The 20,224-nt window shown below is 45.5% G+C and overlaps 1 protein-coding gene across 1 annotated transcript in view; it reads right to left on the reverse strand.

Moving 5' to 3' along the window:
- LOC109878930 (testis-expressed protein 2) overlaps positions 1-20,224 on the reverse strand; it is a 29,164-nt gene that overhangs the window by 6,502 nt on the left and 2,438 nt on the right. Inside the window, exons 2-5 of the mRNA XM_031816779.1 lie at positions 8,829-10,517; positions 1,108-1,308; positions 673-985; positions 146-330 (exon numbers count right to left, since the gene is read on the reverse strand). Coding sequence (XP_031672639.1) covers positions 146-330; positions 673-985; positions 1,108-1,308; positions 8,829-10,232 — 2,103 coding nt within the window. The 5' untranslated portion in view covers positions 10,233-10,517. The remainder of the gene's footprint in view (positions 1-145; positions 331-672; positions 986-1,107; positions 1,309-8,828; positions 10,518-20,224) is intronic.

A 20,224-nucleotide genomic window follows, 5' to 3' on the forward strand; every position in this document is an offset into this window, starting at 1 on the left:
ACGATGGTTAAGGGTTCAGAGGTTAAGAACCCAGATACTGTATGTAGTGTGGTACGTTTGACCAGAGCTGTATGGGGAAGAATAAACGTCTTGGTATTGAAACACCATTGAACCACCAGGTTAATAGTCCAGTCTTGCAGCGTACCCTCTTCCTGGCTGTGGGGCTTCCCTGGTCACTGTGGCAGGGGCTGGGGCTGGGACTGGGACTGCTACCCTCTAAGCCAATGAGGCGGCTCATGTAGGAGCCGTAGTCCACCAGGTCACGCAGGCCAATCAGAGAGGGCAGGTGCTCCGTACTGTCCATACTGGAGCTCCCACTGCATAACACCTCTGGGGAAGAGAGAGATGGAGAGAGAGAAAGAAAGAGAGAGAGAAGGAAGGAAGGAAGTGGGGAGAGATGGAGGAAGATAGAGTGAGGGAGAGAGTCAAGAAAACAGGCGGACAGGTCAACTGGCAGAGGGGGTAAGGAACAGGGGAGGGAGGTGGTTAAAATAGCATTACACTCAATTCAATACTAATTATATATGAAAAATGACAAACCACCGATACCTGTCCAGGGTGTGCACCCTATATTCCCTATGTTTTGCACTACTTTTGACCAGGACCCATAGGGAATAGGGTGCCATTTGGATGTAACCAACCATGTCAGTAGGGGGCAGCACGGTTTCTTACCAGACTTGGGCACGTCTCTGATTGGGCTGCTCTTGAACTCTGACTTCGAGGCTAACAGGAAGTGCTGGAACCAATCCTCCTTCTCTCTTCCTGTACGACCAAAAAGGTAGAGAGTGTCGGGGAGGCCCTGTGTCTGTGTGTCTGGGAGTGTCTGCTTGTCTGTCCTCTCCTCCTCCTCCTCCTCCTCCTCTTGCCCCTCTTCCACTCTCTCCTCCTCCTCTCTCCCCACCTCTCCCTCGGCCAGTATGATACAGATAGGGTACTTCTTATTCCAAACTCTCTTCCGTGCCAAGGCAGCAGGCAACAGGGAGACCTGGTTTGAAATAAGAAACAAGAAATAATGAACAACTTACTGTAACAAAGCCTTTATAAACCCTTTATAAAGCATAGATGCTTCAGAAATCCTTAAGCAAATGTCTATATGGAGGCACTGACCTTGCAGTTGGCCAGCTGGTAGCAGCGCGAGCGCAGGAACACGACTTCATGGGGCGGTTCGTCGAAGGCTGCCTGTCGGGGGATGTTGGTGCGGGGGTAGGCCAGGCGTAGGCGGCTGCCCTCCAGGGTGGCATACACAGAGTGGGTGAGCGACGGGTGGTAGGTCTCTGGGTCGTACACGGGCATCTCGTTCATCCAGCCCTAGAATGCATGGAGGATGTTATAGTACAGGTTTGGGTTGTGTCTGGAATGGCACCCTATTCCCTATATAGTGCACTCCTTTTGACCAGGGCCCATAGGGGCTTACCGTGAACAACAGCATTTCACCCAACACTTTCCCTAAGAGGAAAAATGGGGTTTCCGTGCTCCAACAGCAGGAGAAGAGGTGGACACCATAAGAGGTAGAGGCGCGACACTCTATTTATTTTATTGAATACTTCTGTGCTGTTTTTACGTCTGTTTTTTAGTTTTAATACATTTGCAAACATTTATAAAAAACTGTTTCCTCTTTGTCATTATGGAGTATTGTGTGTAGATTGATGAGGACATTGTTTTATTTAATCCATTTTAGAATAAGGCGGTAACTTGACAAGATTTTTCAAAAGTCAAGGGGTCTGAATACTTTCCAAATGCATTGTATCTATCACAGGAGACTGGCTCTATACATTTCTTATCTATAACAGCAGACTGGCGCTATACCTGTCTTATCTATCACAGGAGACTGGCTCTATACATGTCTTATCTATAACAGCAGACTGGCGCTATACCTGTCTTATCTATCACAGGAGACTGGCTCTATACATGTCTTATCTATAACAGCAGACTGGCGCTATACCTGTCTTATCTATCACAGGAGACTGGCGCTATACATGTCTTATCTATCACAGGGGACTGGCTCTATACATGTCTTATCTATCACAGGGGACTGGCTCTATACATGTCTTATCTATCACAGGAGACTGGCTCTATACATGTCTTATCTATCACAGGAGACTGCCTCTATACATGTCTTATCTATCACAGGAGACTGGCTCTATACATGTCTTATCTATAACAGGGGACTGGCTCTATACATGTCTTATCTATAACAGGGGACTGGCTCTATACATGTCTTATCTATCACAGGAGACTGGCTCTATACATGTCTTATCTATCACAGGAGACTGCCTCTATACATGTCTTATCTATGACATGAGATGTCTTATCTATCACAGGAGACTGGCTCTATACGTGTCTTATCTATCACAGGAGACTGCCTCTATACATGTCTTATCTATCACAGGAGACTGCCTATATACATGTCGTATCTATCACAGGAGACTGCCTCTATACATGTCTTATCTATCACAGGAGACTGGCTCTAGACATGTCTTATCTATCACAGGAGACTGCCTCTATACATGTCTTATCTATCACAGGAGACTGGCTCTAGACATGTCTTATCTATCACAGGAGACTGCCTCTATACATGTCTTATCTATCACAGGAGACTGGCTCTATACATGTCTTATTTATCACAGGAGACTGCCTCTATACATGTCTTATCTATCACAGGAGACTGGCTCTATACATGTCTTATTTATCACAGGAGACTGCCTCTATACATGTCTTATCTATCACAGGAGACTGGCTCTATACATGTCTTATCTATCACAGGAGACTGGCGCTATACATGTCTTATCTATCACAGGGGACTGGCTCTATACATGTCTTATCTATCACAGGGGACTGGCTCTATACATGTCTTATCTATCACAGGGGACTGGCTCTATACATGTCTTATCTATCACAGGAGACTGGCTCTATACATGTCTTATCTATCACAGGAGACTGCCTCTATACATGTCTTATCTATCACAGGAGATGTCTTATCTATCACAGGAGACTGGCTTTATACATGTCTTATCTATCACAGGAGACTGGCGCTATACATGTCTTATCTATCACAGGAGACTGCCTCTATACATGTCTTATCTATCACAGGAGACTGCCTCTATACATGTCTTATCTATCACAGGAGACTGCCTCTATACATGTCGTATCTATCACAGGAGACTGCCTATATACATGTCTTATCTATCACAGGAGACTGGCTCTATACATGTCTTATCTATAACAGGGGACTGCCTATATACATGTCTTATCTATCACAGGGGACTGGCTCTATACATATCTTATCTATCACAGGAGACTGCCTCTATACATGTCTTATCTATCACAGGAGACTGCCTCTATACATGTCTTATCTATCACAGGAGACTGGCTCTATACATGTCTTATCTATCACAGGAGACTGCCTCTATACATGTCTTATCTATCACAGGAGACTGGCTCTATACATGTCTTATCTATCACAGGAGACTGGCTCTATACATGTCTTATCTATCACAGGAGACTGCCTCTACACATGTCTTATCTATCACAGGAGACTGGCTCTATACATGTCTTATCTATAACAGGAGACTGGCTCTATACATGTCTTATCTATCACAGGAGACTGGCTCTATACATGTCTTATCTATCACAGGAGACTGCCTCTATACATGTCTTATCTATCACAGGAGACTGCCTCTATACATGTCTTATTTATCACAGGAGACTGCCTCTATACATGTCTTATCTATCACAGGAGACTGCCTCTATACATGTCTTATCTATCAGGAGACTGCCTCTATACATGTCTTATCTATCACAGGAGACTGCCTCTATACATGTCTTATCTATCACAGGAGACTGGCTCTATACATGTCTTATCTATCACAGGAGACTGCCTCTATACATGTCTTATCTATCACAGGAGACTGCCTCTATACATGTCTTATCTATCACAGGAGACTGCCTCTATACATGTCTTATCTATCACAGGAGATGTCTTATCTATCACAGGAGACTGGCTTTATACATGTCTTATCTATCACAGGAGACTGGCGCTATACATGTCTTATCTATCACAGGAGACTGCCTCTATACATGTCTTATCTATCACAGGAGACTGCCTCTATACATGTCTTATCTATCACAGGAGACTGCCTCTATACATGTCGTATCTATCACAGGAGACTGCCTATATACATGTCTTATCTATCACAGGAGACTGGCTCTATACATGTCTTATCTATAACAGGGGACTGCCTATATACATGTCTTATCTATCACAGGGGACTGGCTCTATACATATCTTATCTATCACAGGAGACTGCCTCTATACATGTCTTATCTATCACAGGAGACTGCCTCTATACATGTCTTATCTATCACAGGAGACTGCCTCTATACATGTCTTATCTATCACAGGAGATGTCTTATCTATCACAGGAGACTGGCTTTATACATGTCTTATCTATCACAGGAGACTGGCGCTATACATGTCTTATCTATCACAGGAGACTGCCTCTATACATGTCTTATCTATCACAGGAGACTGCCTCTATACATGTCTTATCTATCACAGGAGACTGCCTCTATACATGTCGTATCTATCACAGGAGACTGCCTATATACATGTCTTATCTATCACAGGAGACTGGCTCTATACATGTCTTATCTATAACAGGGGACTGCCTATATACATGTCTTATCTATCACAGGGGACTGGCTCTATACATATCTTATCTATCACAGGAGACTGCCTCTATACATGTCTTATCTATCACAGGAGACTGCCTCTATACATGTCTTATCTATCACAGGAGACTGGCTCTATACATGTCTTATCTATCACAGGAGACTGCCTCTATACATGTCTTATCTATCACAGGAGACTGGCTCTATACATGTCTTATCTATCACAGGAGACTGGCTCTATACATGTCTTATCTATCACAGGAGACTGCCTCTACACATGTCTTATCTATCACAGGAGACTGGCTCTATACATGTCTTATCTATCACAGGAGACTGGCTCTATACATGTCTTATCTATCACAGGAGACTGGCTCTATACATGTCTTATCTATCACAGGAGACTGCCTCTATACATGTCTTATCTATCACAGGAGACTGCCTCTATACATGTCTTATTTATCACAGGAGACTGCCTCTATACATGTCTTATCTATCACAGGAGACTGCCTCTATACATGTCTTATCTATCAGGAGACTGCCTCTATACATGTCTTATCTATCACAGGAGACTGCCTCTATACATGTCTTATCTATCACAGGAGACTGGCTCTATACATGTCTTATCTATCACAGGAGACTGCCTCTATACATGTCTTATCTATCACAGGAGACTGCCTCTATACATGTCTTATCTATCACAGGAGACTGCCTCTATACATGTCTTATCTATCACGGGAGACTGCCTCTATACATGTCTTATCTATCACAGGAGACTGGCTCTATACATGTCTTATCTATCACAGGAGACTGCCTCTAGTGCTCTGGGTTATTGCCTGGTGAGCTTTTTTTGTTTGTTAGTGTTTTTCTCTCACTCTAAAAAACTCACCTTATTTTCACTTTCTTACATTGTGTTCACTTGGGCAGTCACAGCTGTTCACTGATGTTTACTTTTGCTGTTGTTGTTTTCAGTTGCTTACCATGATTTTCTCTTAAAGGTGATATGTACATTGACATTCTTTTGTTGTCAGATATTGTGGCAGTTAACTTTCACAGTCAGCAAATCTGTCTCAAATCTGTCTTCCTTCCCTGCTGTAATTGTTCTAGTATAACCCTTCCTAGTATTACCTGAATACTCATTGGTTATTGAGCGCCGTGATTTACCTGTAGTCAAATCTATGGCAGTGAAACCAGAGCTAGGGGCAGCTCTCTACTACCATTTTACACTACTGAGCCAATTGGAGGCATGGTTACACCTCCATCATTGTTTCTGCAACCACGCTGGGAAGAACAATATGAAAATAAAATATTCAAGCCAGACCAGTACAGGTTGGGTCGGCCCTACAGTGTGAATCAGGTACGTTTCTATTCCTCTGAGGCAGAACTCGGGCTTAGAGCTTAGGTAACGTAGTCACGCTGTGACATTCATCTGCTTGTTTGGCATGTCTGATTGTACACCTACTGGACTTGGAAGACACACAGAAATTGCTAATAAAAAGATTGTGGGGGCTGTTTTGTTAGACTTCAGTGCGGCCTTTGAAATTATCGATCATAGTCTGCTGCTGGCAAAACGTATGTCTTATGGCTTTACAGCCCCTGCTGTGGATAAAGAGTTACCTGTCTAACAGAACATAGAGGGTGTTCTTTAATGGAAGCCTCTCCAACATAATCCAGTAGAATCAGGAATTCCCCAAGGCAGCTGTCAAGGCCCTTACCTTTTTTCAATCTTTACTAATGAATTGCCACTGGCTTTGAGGAAAGCCAGAGTGTCTATGTATGCGGATGACTCAACATTATACATGTCAGCTACTACAGCGACTGAAATGACTGCAACACTTAACAAAGAGTATGTGGTAGGAATAAGTTAGTCCTCAATATTTCTAAAACTTAAAGCATTGTATTTGGGACAAATCATTCACTAAACCATAAACCTCAACTAAATCTTGTAATAAATCATGTGGAAATTGAGCAAGTTGAGGTGACTAAACTGCTTGGAGTAACCCTGGATTGTAAACTGTCATGGTCAAAACATATTGAAACAACAGTAACTAAGATGGGGAGAAGTATGTCCATGATAAAACGCTGCTCTACCTTCTTGACAGCACTGTCAACAAGGCAGGTCCTACAGGCCCTAGTTTCTACCTTCTTGACAGCACTGTCAACAAGGCAGGTCCTACAGGCCCTAGTTTCTACATTCTTAACAGCACTGTTAACAAAGCAGGTCCTACAGGCCTAGTTTCTACCTTCTTAACAGCACTGTCAACAAGGCAGGTCTTACAGGCCCTAGTTTCTACCTTCTTAACAGCACTGTCAACAAGGCAGGTCCAAGTTTTGTCGCACCTGTTCAGTCGTGTGGTCAGGTGCCACAAAAAAGGATTTAGGACCATTGCAATTAGTTCAGAACAGGGCAGCACGGCTGGAGATCTAATATTAATAATATGCATGTCAATCTCTCCTGTCTCAAAGAGGAAGAGAGATTGACTTCATCACTGCTTGTATTTATTTATGTCGAATGCACCAAGCTGTCTGTTTGAACTACTGGCGCACAGCTCGGACACCCATGCATACCCCACAAGACATGCCACAAGAGGTCTCTTCACAGTCCCCAAGTCCAGAACAGACTACATAGAGCCATGACTACATGTAACTCTATTCCACATCAAGTAACTCATGCAAGGAGTAAAATTAGATTAAAAAAAACAGATTAAAATACACCTTATGGAACAGCAGGGACTGTGAAGCAACACAAACATAGGCACAGACACACACACACACACACACACACACACACACACACACACACACACACACACACACACACACACACACACACACACACACACACACACACACACACACACACACAAACACACATGATAGCATACACACTATACACACACACGTACACATGGATTTTGTACTGTAAATATGTGGTAGTGGTGGAGTAGGGACCTGAGGACACACGGTCTGTGAATGTATTGTAATGTTTTTAAATTTGTATAAATAATTATTAATAAATACAAATACAGATACTTGCATCTTATGTACTAAGTTGTATACATGCATACTGTAAACTGAAATACAACACTGAATGCAGCATGCAACATTGTATTGGCTTATAGTCTTAAAAGCTTCAACCTAATTTGACTGTTTTGCAGTGTTCTACTGAACTAATTTGTGTTTCTTATGTCTTGGGTTCAGTTTAGAGCCAACTGAATTAATCAAGACAGAAATATCACAGCTGCTACAGCTAATGGACTGGGAGATGGGACACACACACACACACACACACACACACACACACACACGCATTTGACTAACAATTATGAAAAACGATACAAAGCACAGAGTGACAACACAGGTCTGCCACGAGGATAGACAGACGTTAAACCACAACCAATCCACAATCAATCCATCAGACTATCAAGTCAACTGGCCTAGATACAGAGGGTTTTAAACTGGGCTCTGGGGGTTATTAGCACTGCGTAGCTCCAGCTCTAGAAGGCCAAGGGCCAGAGGGAACACAGGGACTTCCTGGGCTACAGTAGACTGACATGGGATCTATCTGGACCGGGCGGCTATAAGCCCCTCATTCCTCACTAATCGAAGGCCAAGGGGCAGAGGATGTACAGGAACTACATGGGCTACAACTGAGGGAGATGGTATGCTTCCCAAATGACATCCTATCCCCTATGTGGTGCACCACCTTTTAACAGGGACCTGGTCAAAAGTAGTGCACTACAAAGGGAATAGGCTGCTATTGCGGAAGCAGCCCCATGGCTGTAAGCCCCTCAGTTCTCACTATCCTCTCTAATCAGCACCTGGCCTCATTCACTCACCCATTCACAGAAACAAAGGTCTCTACTCCTCCACTCTATAGAGACCAAGACAGTAGTAATGATTGTTACCATAGATACAGTATGTGGCTCGTGCTTTGGTTCATGAGACAGAAATGTATCAACTATAAAAAATAAAAAATAAATGATGAAAGTCTGTTTTCTTTGTATTTTTAAGGGCTGACCATCTGCCTGCCTGCCTATGTATCTGTCTGTCTCTCTGTGACAATCTGTCTGTCCGTCCGTCTGTCTGTGTTGACCTACTGTAACTCTGTCAATCTATGTTACTGTTGTGTGTGACCACTCCCATATCCCCAAACTCACCTCCAGGACTTCTGCATCTGTGCGCGGCCCACCAACAGGGTCCGAGGGCAGCAGGCTGTTGTCTTGGGACCACCGGGCCCCTGTAGTGCCCCAGGGGGGCAAAGCTCTGGAGCGCGGACGTGGCGTTAACACCAGGACCACCACCAACCCTAACAGGAACCCACATGCTAGCCCCAGGGACAGCCCAGTCACATAGGAGGGCAGAGGGAGCACAAAGAACCCATAGGCAAGTACGCCCACAAACAAGAGCCAGCGGACAGGCACTGAGGCTACAGGAACCCCAGGAATCCTGCCTCGAGCCTGGGGATGGGTTCCTCGATGCTGACCTCTGGTACCAGCTCCACTGGTTCCGACCCCCTGGACCTCTACCACCTGGATGAGGTCTCCGTTGGTGCAGATCTCGTAGAGGCTATCCCCCAGCTGGCTATGGTGCTCTGGGGAAAGTGAGGGCTTCAGAAGGCCCTTCCTGGGTCTCCTTAGTGGGGTTTCACACACACCCAGTTCACTGTCTGTTCCACGTCTGTATCTTACTTGTGTCTCTGTGCTCCCATCTTCAATGTTCAATGGGGTCCCACTCCCACCACCTCCACAGCTACCAAGGGAGGCAGGTGAGTCCCCGACCCCCCCAGACACCTTCTGTTTGGGGCTCCCCGAGCTCAACTCATCCCCCATCATTTTACCCCACATGCTCATGGGGTCCTGTATGGCCTCCGAGAACTTCCTCCGCGTGTCCTCGAACTCGGTCATCAGGGAACATCCTTTGGGCTCCGTGGGGGAAACGGGGGACGGGGGTGCCATCCAGCTATCATTCCCAAAACCAGCCTCCTGGAGCTTGGGTTGGGTCTGGGTGAACTGCTTCCAGGGGTGCATGTGGAGCTTGGAGTCCGACTTGGAGAGGTAGACCTCGGGCTCGAGGTGGGAGATCTCGGTGGAGAGGGACTTGACCAGGCTGAGGAGGGGTTTGGAGCTTCTCAAGGAACCTGTCTCTTTGGTCTGCAGCTCTGTGGAGGAGGACTTCACCAGGCCGGGGGGTGGCGACGAGGCCATGGCCAGGTCAGCCAGGGAGCCCGGAGAGGAGGGGGAGAGGGGGATGTGGAAGCCCGAGGAGCGGCGTCCCTGGCCTGGCTCCAGCCCCAAACTTAGCCCCAGGCCTGAGTCGGGCCTACTGTCTCTGGCCTCCATGACTCCAGTCTTGTCTTTGGAGAAGACCACTGTAGGGCCCTCCCTGACTCCAGGCTTGTCTTTGGAGAAGGCCACGGTAGGGCCCTCCCTGACTCCAGGCTTGTCTTTGGAGAAGGCCACGGTAGGGGCCTCCATGACTCCAGGCTTGTCTTTGGAGAAGGCCACGGTAGGGCCCTCGCCCTCATCATGGCGCTCCAGAAAGATAAGCTCACTGTCCTCCATGCTGTTCTTCTCTCTGCCTCTGACAGTTTGTAAGACTGTGTTTGTTACTTAATATCCACAGTACTCACATTCAATCTGAAATATGGTTCCATCCCTCTCTCAGTTTTCATGTATTGAAGATGTGTATATTTAGCTGCTGTAGCTATGGAGACGTGGTCCCCCAAACACAGTGGTTGGCTGTAGGGTAGTAAGACATGGTGCTGGGGTGGTGCTGGGGCTCAGTGGGTGCTGCACGGTGAGTAGCATTCTCTTCCCCAGTCTGAGTCATCACTCAACCACAGGACTCTGGAGACATGGGGAAGAAAGAAAGGCGACATTGAGTGATATTTTCCTATTCATCAAACATCAATCAAAAATGTTATATAACATAAGAATACACTCATATTAGTAACATCACCCTGGTTGAGGATGATGGATGTCAATCATACACACACACACACATCCCTGAAGGAGGACAGTAGAGGTTGTGTCCCAAGTGGAACCATATTCCCTACAGGATGCCATTTGGGACATAACATCAGTGTCTGGGACATAGCGCCCTGCACGTTTCTTCACCCTGGGTATCTGACACTGTCCCCCCACACCCCACACCATCCAACACTAGACAGACTGTTCCACCCCACACCATCCAACACTAGACAGACTGTTCCCCCCACACCATCCAACACGAGACAGACTGTTCCCCCCACACCATCCAACACGAGACAGACTGTTCCCCCCACCATCCAACACTAGACAGACTGTTCCCCCCCCACACCATCCAACACTAGACAGACTGTTCCCCCCCACACCATCCAACACTAGACAGACTGTCCCCCCCACACCATCCAACACTAGACAGACTGTCCCCCCCCCCACTATCCAACACTAGACAGACTGTTCCCCCCCACACCATCCAACACTAGACAGACTGTTCCCCACACCATCCAACACTAGACAGACTGTTCCACCCCACACCATCCAACACTAGACAGACTGTTCCCCCCACACCATCCAACACGAGACAGACTGTTCCCCCCACACCATCCAACACGAGACAGACTGTTCCCCCCACCATCCAACACTAGACAGACTGTTCCCCCCCCCACACCATCCAACACTAGACAGACTGTCCCCCCCACACCATCCAACACTAGACAGACTGTCCCCCCCCCCCACTATCCAACACTAGACAGACTGTTCCCCCCCACACCATCCAACACTAGACAGACTGTTCCCCACACCATCCAACACTAGACAGACTGTTCCACCCCACACCATCCAACACTAGACAGACTGTTCCCCCCACACCATCCAACACGAGACAGACTGTTCCCCCCACACCATCCAACACGAGACAGACTGTTCCCCCCACCATCCAACACTAGACAGACTGTTCCCCCCCCACACCATCCAACACTAGACAGACTGTTCCCCCCCCACACCATCCAACACTAGACAGACTGTCCCCCCCACACCATCCAACACTAGACAGACTGTTCCCCCCCCCACTATCCAACACGAGACAGACTGTTCCCCTACACCATCCAACACCAGACAGACTGTTCACCCCCACACCATCCAACACCAGACAGACTGTTCCTCCCCACACCATCCAACACTAGACAGACTGTTACCCCCACACCATCCAACACCAGACAGACTGTTCCTCCCCACACCATCCAACACTAGACAGACTGTTACCCCCACACCATCCAACACTAGACAGACTGTTCCCCCCACACCATCCAACACCAGACAGACTGTTCCCCCCCCCACACCATCCAACACTAGACAGACTGTCCCCCCCCACACCATCCAACACTAGACAGACTGTTTTCCCCCTACACCATCCAACACTAGACAGACTGTTACTTCCCACACCATCCAACACCAGACAGACTGTTTCCCCCTACACCATCCAACACTAGACAGACTGTTTCCCCCCCCCCACACCATCCAACACCAGACAGACTGTTCCCCCCAAACACCATCCAACACTAGACAGACTGTCCCCCCCCACACCATCCAACACTAGACAGACTGTTTTCCCCCTACACCATCCAACACTAGACAGACTGTTACTTCCCACACCATCCAACACCAGACAGACTGTTTCCCCCTACACCATCCAACACTAGACAGACTGTTTCCCCCCCCCACACCATCCAACACTAGACAGACTGTTTCCCCCTACACCATCCAACACTAGACAGACTGTTTCCCCCCACACCATCCAACACTAGACAGACTGTTTCCCCCACACCATCCAACACCAGACAGACTGTTTTCCCCCACACCATCCAACACTATACAGACGGTTCCCCCCCACACCATCCAACACTAGACAGACTTTTTCCCCCACACCATCCAACACTAGACATACTGTTTCCCCACACACCATTCAACACTAGACAGACTGTTCCCCCCACACCATCCAACACTAGACAGACTGTTTCTCCCCCACACCATCCAACACTAGACAGACTGTTCCCCCTACACCATCCAACACGAGACAGACTGTTCCCCCCCCCACACCATCCAACACTAGACAGACTGTTTCCCCCTACACCATCCAACACTAGACAGACTGTTCCCCCTACACCATCCAACACTAGACAGACTGTTCCCCCCACACCATCCAACACTAGACAGACTGTTCCCCCCACACCATCCAACACTAGACAGACTGTCCCCCCCCACACCATCCAACACTAGACAGACTGTTCCCCCACACACCATTCAACACTAGACAGACTGTTCTCCCCACACCATCCAACACTAGACAGACTGTTCCCCCCCCCCACCATTCAACACTAGACAGACTGTTCTCCCCACACCATCCAACACTAGACAGACTGTTCTCCCCACACCATCCAACACTAGACAGACTGTTCCCCCACACACCATTCAACACTAGACAGACTGTTCTCCCCACACCATCCAACACTAGACAGACTGTTCTCCCCACACCATTCAACACTAGACAGACTGTTCTCCCCACACCATCCAACACTAGACAGACTGTTCTCCCCACACCATCCAACACTAGACAGACTGTTCCCCCACACACCATTCAACACTAGACAGACTGTTCTCCCCACACCATCCAACACTAGAGTGCCCTGTCCCTGACTAATGGCTTTAGGTTCAGCCCCTTCTCCTCTCCCCTTCTCCTCTTCTCTCTCATTTAGTTTGTTTCTTTTCTTTTCCTCTCCCTTCCTGTCTCGTCCACGTCCATCTCTTCTCGCTCCTATCTTCTTCCTTCTCACCCTCTCCTCCCTTTCCTTTTCACCCTCTCCTCGCCTCTCTCCTTTCCTTTCCTCCTTCCCTATAGGTGAAGAGGGGAACTGCTCTGGTCTGTCAGGCAGCATCAGCCCTGACTGTGGATGTAAATATAAATAGAATAGGGGTGGGTGGTAGGCGGCATGGTGGGCTGTTCCCTTCTGAAGCAAACTGTTTGGTGTCTGTTTCTTTCTTTTTTTCTCTCTCCCTCTGTGTGTGTGTGTGTGTGTGTGTGTGTGTGTGTGTGTGTGTGTGTGTGTGTGTGTGTGCTTGCGTGTGAGTGTGCACTTGTGCATGTCTGTGTGCATGCTTGCGCGTGTGTGAGTGCGTGTGTGTGTGTCTTACAGAGAGAGAAAGAGAGAGATTCCAACACTGGTGAGTCCCTTCACTTTCTGGATTAATCTGAGAAGTAGGACAGTGAACGAATTTAGGGTTTAATCCCACTGTTGTCCAAAAGGGCGGACACTCCTAATCTCTCATTATGGACCATTACCCCAGTCAGATTACAGGTTTACACACGGATTGTGTGTTGTGTGTGTGTATGTGTGTGTGTGTGTCTTAGAGAGAGAGAGGAAAATAGACATTCCAAACACTATGGAGGATGACGAGTGCCTCTAGACACCCATTGACAGCCCGCTACGATAGAACACCATGTTTATTGAAAGCACACACACACATCAAACAGTTTGTTACGCTGCTGACACATTGCAGCAGAGGAAAGAGCCTCGTACATTTTGCCATAATGAGTCAAAGATTAATTGAACCAGTCAGCTATGGTTATGCAAATTCTAGAGAGGGGCGCGTGGTCATTAAACAGAGCTGGTTTCCTTCCAGAACGCTGAGTGCTGCAGTGTGTCCTAAATGGTGCCCTTTTCCCTCTATAGTGCACTACTTTTGACCAGGGCCTATAGGGTGCCATTTGACACACCCCTGGTGCACTGCTGACATTAGGCCTAATCAACTCAATGGACTCTCCCTAGGGAAATCAGGGAGTCCTGTCGGAGTGGAAAATCTGTAAAAGTGAAACAAGCTTTCACCTACTTGTCTCCACGTGTCAATCATTGTCTTATAGGGAGATTAGAAATAGAAGGTGATGCTAATGCTATGCTAATGCTAACTCAAGAGCTGAACCTCATCTGAGTCCCAAACAGAGTACTGGGGAAAAGGGCTCTGGGGAAAAAGAATGCACTTTGTAGGAAATAGGGTGCGATGAGGGACGCAGATACCATCATCACCATGAGTCACATGACAATGAGGACAAAGTTACCATCATTCACCGTGAGTCACATGACAACGAGGACAAAGTTACCATCATTCACCATGAGTCACATGACAACGAGGACAAAGTTACCATCATTCACCGTGAGTCACATGCCAACGAGGACAAAGTTACCATCATTCACCATGAGTCACATGCCAACGAGGACAAAGTTACCATCATTCACCATGAGTCACATGCCAACGAGGACAAAGTTACCATCATCACCATGAGTCACATGACAACGAGACAGTTACCATCATTCACCGTGAGTCACATGACAACGAGGACAAAGTTACCATCATCGCCGTGAGTCACATGACAACGAGGACAAAGTTACCATCATTCACCGTGAGTCACATGGCAACGAGGACAAAGTTACCATCATTCACCATGATTCACATGACAACGAGGACAAAGTTACCATCATTCACCATGAGTCACATGCCAACGAGGACAAAGTTACCATCATTCACCATGAGTCACATGCCAACGAGGACAAAGTTACCATCATCACCATGAGTCACATGACAACGAGACAGTTACCATCATTCACCGTGAGTCACATGACAACGAGGACAAAGTTACCATCATCACCGTGAGTCACATGACAACGAGGACAAAGTTACCATCATTCACCGTGAGTCACATGGCAACGAGGACAAAGTTACCATCATCACCATGAGTCACATGACAACGAGGACAAAGTTACCATCATTCACCGTGAGTCACATGTCAGACTGGATTATCTTTAATCCTCCATATTAAAAGAGCTGTATGTCACTTAGGATGTGAATCACAGGGAATACACACTGCCAGACACACATAGCCAGACAGACACACATACACATTGCATGCTTACACACACATACATAGGCTTACACAGTGACTGACTGGCTGAACACACACACACAAAGTACATGCACACACACTGTCATAGCACACCGTGGCACAGTTGTGACAGTTGACAGTGTGCGTTCCAATGAGTAACCATGCTGAGTGAGGGCTTAGAATATAATAACTGACAAATGAATATCAGGCAAAGCTCTACTTAGCTCGCATAATCCAGACCCAGGGTATTTGGAAGAATCTTTCCTATTTCTATTTCTGTTAAACATGTCAAGTCTGGGCCAGTGACACTCCTGAGTACAGGGACAGTGATCCTCTCCTTTAAATCTGAAACATTGACTGTTCTACCATAGAGATAGGACAACTGGTTTATGTATATGGTTCTAACCTTGTAATTAGAATGAGTAGAATGATTGACCAGTCAAATTGTCAAGATCAGCGCGGTTCCAAGCCCGTTCTATTCATTCTTTCTACGGACCAACCACCCTTTTCACTGCTTGTCAGACTACATCAGATAAATCCAAACAAATGTCCCACATTCAAAGCTGAATGGAAACCAATTATAGTGCCATAATATATATCAAAGTGGTTATGAATGTGCTCTATATATTGTAGCTATATCAGATGTCCTCAGTCCCAGACCACAGTTCTTGCTGCTCCGCTGATGGGATCAATTGGGTTCTGTCTCTTTTACTTTTGATATTGGCAGTGGGTGATTCTCAATTAGGGCTTTGTTTCCTCGGGTCCCTCTCCTTACCTCCTTTGCAAAACCCATTGGAGGATAAGATTTAAGGAGAGGAACATAAAATCTTCTGCTTGAATTGTTATGTTTTTCACCTAGTTCTCCAACTATGGGGGAGGGGCATAATAATAATAATAAATACAATATACACTACCGTTATACATTTTTTGGGTCACTTAGAAATGTCCTTGTTTTTGAAAGAAAATCCATTATTTTGTCCATTCAAATAACATCAAATTGATCAGAAATGCAGTGTAGACATTGTTAATGTTGTAAATGACTATGGTAGCTGGAAACGGCAGATTTTTTATGGAATATCTACATAGGCGTACAGAGGCCCATTATCAGCAACCATCACTCCTGTGTTCCAATGGCACGTTGTGTTAACTAATCCAAGTTCATCATTTTAGAAGGCTAATTGATCATTAGAAAACCCTTTTGCAAATATGTTAGCACAGCTGAAAACTGTTGTTCTGAATAAAGAAGCAATAAAACTGGCCTTCTTTAGACTAGTTGAGTATCTGGAGCATAAACATTTGTGAGTTCGATTACAGGCTCAAAATGGCCGGAAACAAAGACCTTTCTTCTGAAACTCGTCAGTCTATTAAATGTTCTGAGAAATGAAGGCTATTCCATGTGAGAAATTGCCAAGAAACTGAAGATCTCTTACAATGCTGTGTACTACTCCCTTCACAGAACAGCACAGACTGGCTCATTAGAGTGTCTAGTTTGAGAAACAGACGCCTCACAAGTCCTCAACTGGCAGCTTCATTAAATAGTACCCGCAAACCACCAGTCTCAACGTCAACAGTGAAGAGGTGACTCCGGGATGCTGGCCTTCTAGGCAGTTGCAAAAAAAAGCCATGTAGACATTCCATGAAAAGTCAGCCATTTCTAGCTACTATGGTCATTTACAACATTAACAATGTCTACACTGTATTTCTTATCAATTTGATGTTATTTTAATGGACAAAACATGTGCTTTTCTTTAAAAAACAAGGACATTTCTAAGTGACCCCAAACTTTTGAACGGTAGTCTATATATATAAAAAGGGGATTGGAAATGATAGCTGACCTGTCCCCTTGAAAAAATACATATATCCTGCTCTAATGTGCTTTGAGAAGGAGACTAGGACAGAGGAAAAGAGGAATCAAGATAGAACCAATTGAGATTGACCCAGTGTTATTACTTACTAGCATATATGGGCTTCCTCTAGCCTTTCATACTGAACCACTGTATACAATCAGGCTGATGTGAGAGCCTAGACATGGGTCTAATCTATAACAGATACTAATGGCATTATCTTAATCAATTTTGACTTCACAGTCAATCTAGATCAATCCACACTGACAGAGATAGTAAAAACTATCTTCCTTCGAAATCCTTGAGTCAGCAAACGTTTGGCAGCATTTCAGACACACTCCTTGGTGGACAGGTTTAGTAGAAACTGAAACTGCAGCCACAGGCGCTGATATGGGTCCATATCAGGATCAATGAAGCTAACATCTTTTGAAGGTCCTTTTTCCATGGCCCAGTTGAGACAGTTGTGTAATTCTGTGGGTAGTGAGTTAGCCATACTGACTAAAAAGACTGCATGCTTCAATTCATTATTCATCATTATAAGAAGATACATAATTAATACATTAACGAAAACATGTACTATTTTTAGTCGGTATGAGTAGTATTACGTTTGTGTACAGGCTGGATCTATAGGCCTACTGCAACTCTCTGACAGCTATCGTCTGTCAAGGTTATCTGCAATTCTCACCTACTCCTGGTTAGGATTAGAACGCTATGCATACTGTATCGATGTGGTGTGTTGAACGAAGACAGGAGACCAGGGTGAAAAGTTGACTACTGTACTCTATGGGTGACTGTCCATAGGAAGAGATGGGAGACCAAGATGAATAGTTGACTACTGTCCTCTATGGGTGACTGTCATGGGAAGAGATAGGAGACCAAGGTGAAAAGTTGACTACTGTCCTCTATGGGTGACTGTCATGGGAAGAGATAGGAGACCAAGGTGAATAGTTGACTACTGTCCTCTATGGGTGACTGTCATGGGAAGAGATAGGAGACCAGGGTGAATAGTTGACTACTGTCCTCTATGCGTGACTGTCATGGGAAGAGATAGGAGACCAGGGTGAATAGTTGACTACTGTCCTCTATGGGTGACTGTCATGGGAAGAGATAGGAGACCAAGGTGAAAAGTTGACTACTGTCCTCTATGGGTGACTGTCCATGGGAAGAGATAGGAGACCAAGGTGAATAGTTGACTACTGTCCTCTATGGGTGACTGTCCATAGGAAGAGATAGGAGACCAAGGTGAAAAGTTGACTACTGTCCTCTATGGGTGACTGTCCATAGGAAGAGATAGGAGACCAAGGTGAATAGTTGACTACTGTCCTCTATGGGTGACTGTCCATGGGAAGAGATAGGAGACCAAGGTGAAAAGTTGACTACTGTCCTCTATGGGTGACTGTCCATAGGAAGAGATAGGAGACCAAGGTGAATAGTTGACTACTGTCCTCTATGGGTGACTGTCCATGGGAAGAGATAGGAGACCAAGGTGAATAGTTGACTACTGTCCTCTATGGGTGACTGTCCATGGGAAGAGATAGGAGACCAAGGTGAATAGTTGACTACTGTCCTCTATGGGTGACTGTCCATGGGAAGAGATAGGAGACCAAGGTGAATAGTTGATTTCAGGAGAAGTAATGTAAGAGGACTGACTTCGATGAGTTTACAGAGACCAAAGCAGCTAGGCCACCTCTGGCATACTTACTGGGCAGCTTGCTCCCCTCCTCTCCTCCCCTCAACCCTGTGTCCAGATGTTTCAGAATAAACCTATTCCAAAATCTTGCTGAGTTCCACTCATCCTCCTGTTATTACCGGGTCAAACACATTGATCGTCTCATCTTGGAACATCATTGGCACAGAGATTGATGATGAGGTCATTCTAGGGACACATTTACCAATCAAATTGTCTGCAGAGGGTGTTGTCATAAAGGTGATGAATGAAAATAGGATGATTTGCTGAAAAGGTCTGCTGGTCATTATGTCTGTTATTATTATGTGTCCAGGGCTGTATCTATTCCTGTTGTTTGCTGGACCTTATATTTACTTTGCTGCAGTAAACACAAATCCATTCCAGCCTACCTTCAGAGAGAATTATAACAAACATATCGGGACTCCATCCCTGACTGCTCTGCTGTGGCTTCCATTGGGAGACCGATACAATATGTCAGTTTTACAGTATATTATGTCTGATGTATTATTCTGTCTTCTCACCAACACTCAGAGCCATGTCATTGTGGAATGCTCTGCCACCAGAGGTTACTCATCAAAAAGCAAGTATAGCTTTAAAAAACAGATAAAATATATATATATATTGTATCACAGCTTCCTCTTTCTAAATATCTAATTGAACTGTATATAAGAATATGAGTATGTAATAATAGTGTGTAAATAGTATTTTTGTTGTGTATATAATGTATATACAATGTTATTTCATGTCCTCGTCTATCTGTTCTGTACTTTGTCATGTACAGAGCCTTCAGAAACTATTCATACACCTTGTCTTTTCCCACATTGTGATGTGTTACAGCCTGAATTCAAAATGGATTATATTGAGATTGTTTTGTCGCTGGCCTACACACTATACCCCATAATGTCCAAATGGAATTATATTTTATAAATGTTTACGAATTAATTAAAAATGTAAATCTGAAATGTCTTGAGTCAATAAGTATTCAAGCCCTTTGTTATGGTAAGCCTAAATAAATTCAGGAGTAAAAATGTGCTTAATAACAAGTCACTTAATAAGTTGGACTCACTCTGTGTGCAATAAATGTTTGACGTGATTTTTTTTATGACTA

The sequence above is a fragment of the Oncorhynchus kisutch genome, unplaced genomic scaffold (assembly GCF_002021735.2).
Source record: "Oncorhynchus kisutch isolate 150728-3 unplaced genomic scaffold, Okis_V2 scaffold868, whole genome shotgun sequence".
Lineage (NCBI taxonomy): Eukaryota > Metazoa > Chordata > Actinopteri > Salmoniformes > Salmonidae > Oncorhynchus > Oncorhynchus kisutch.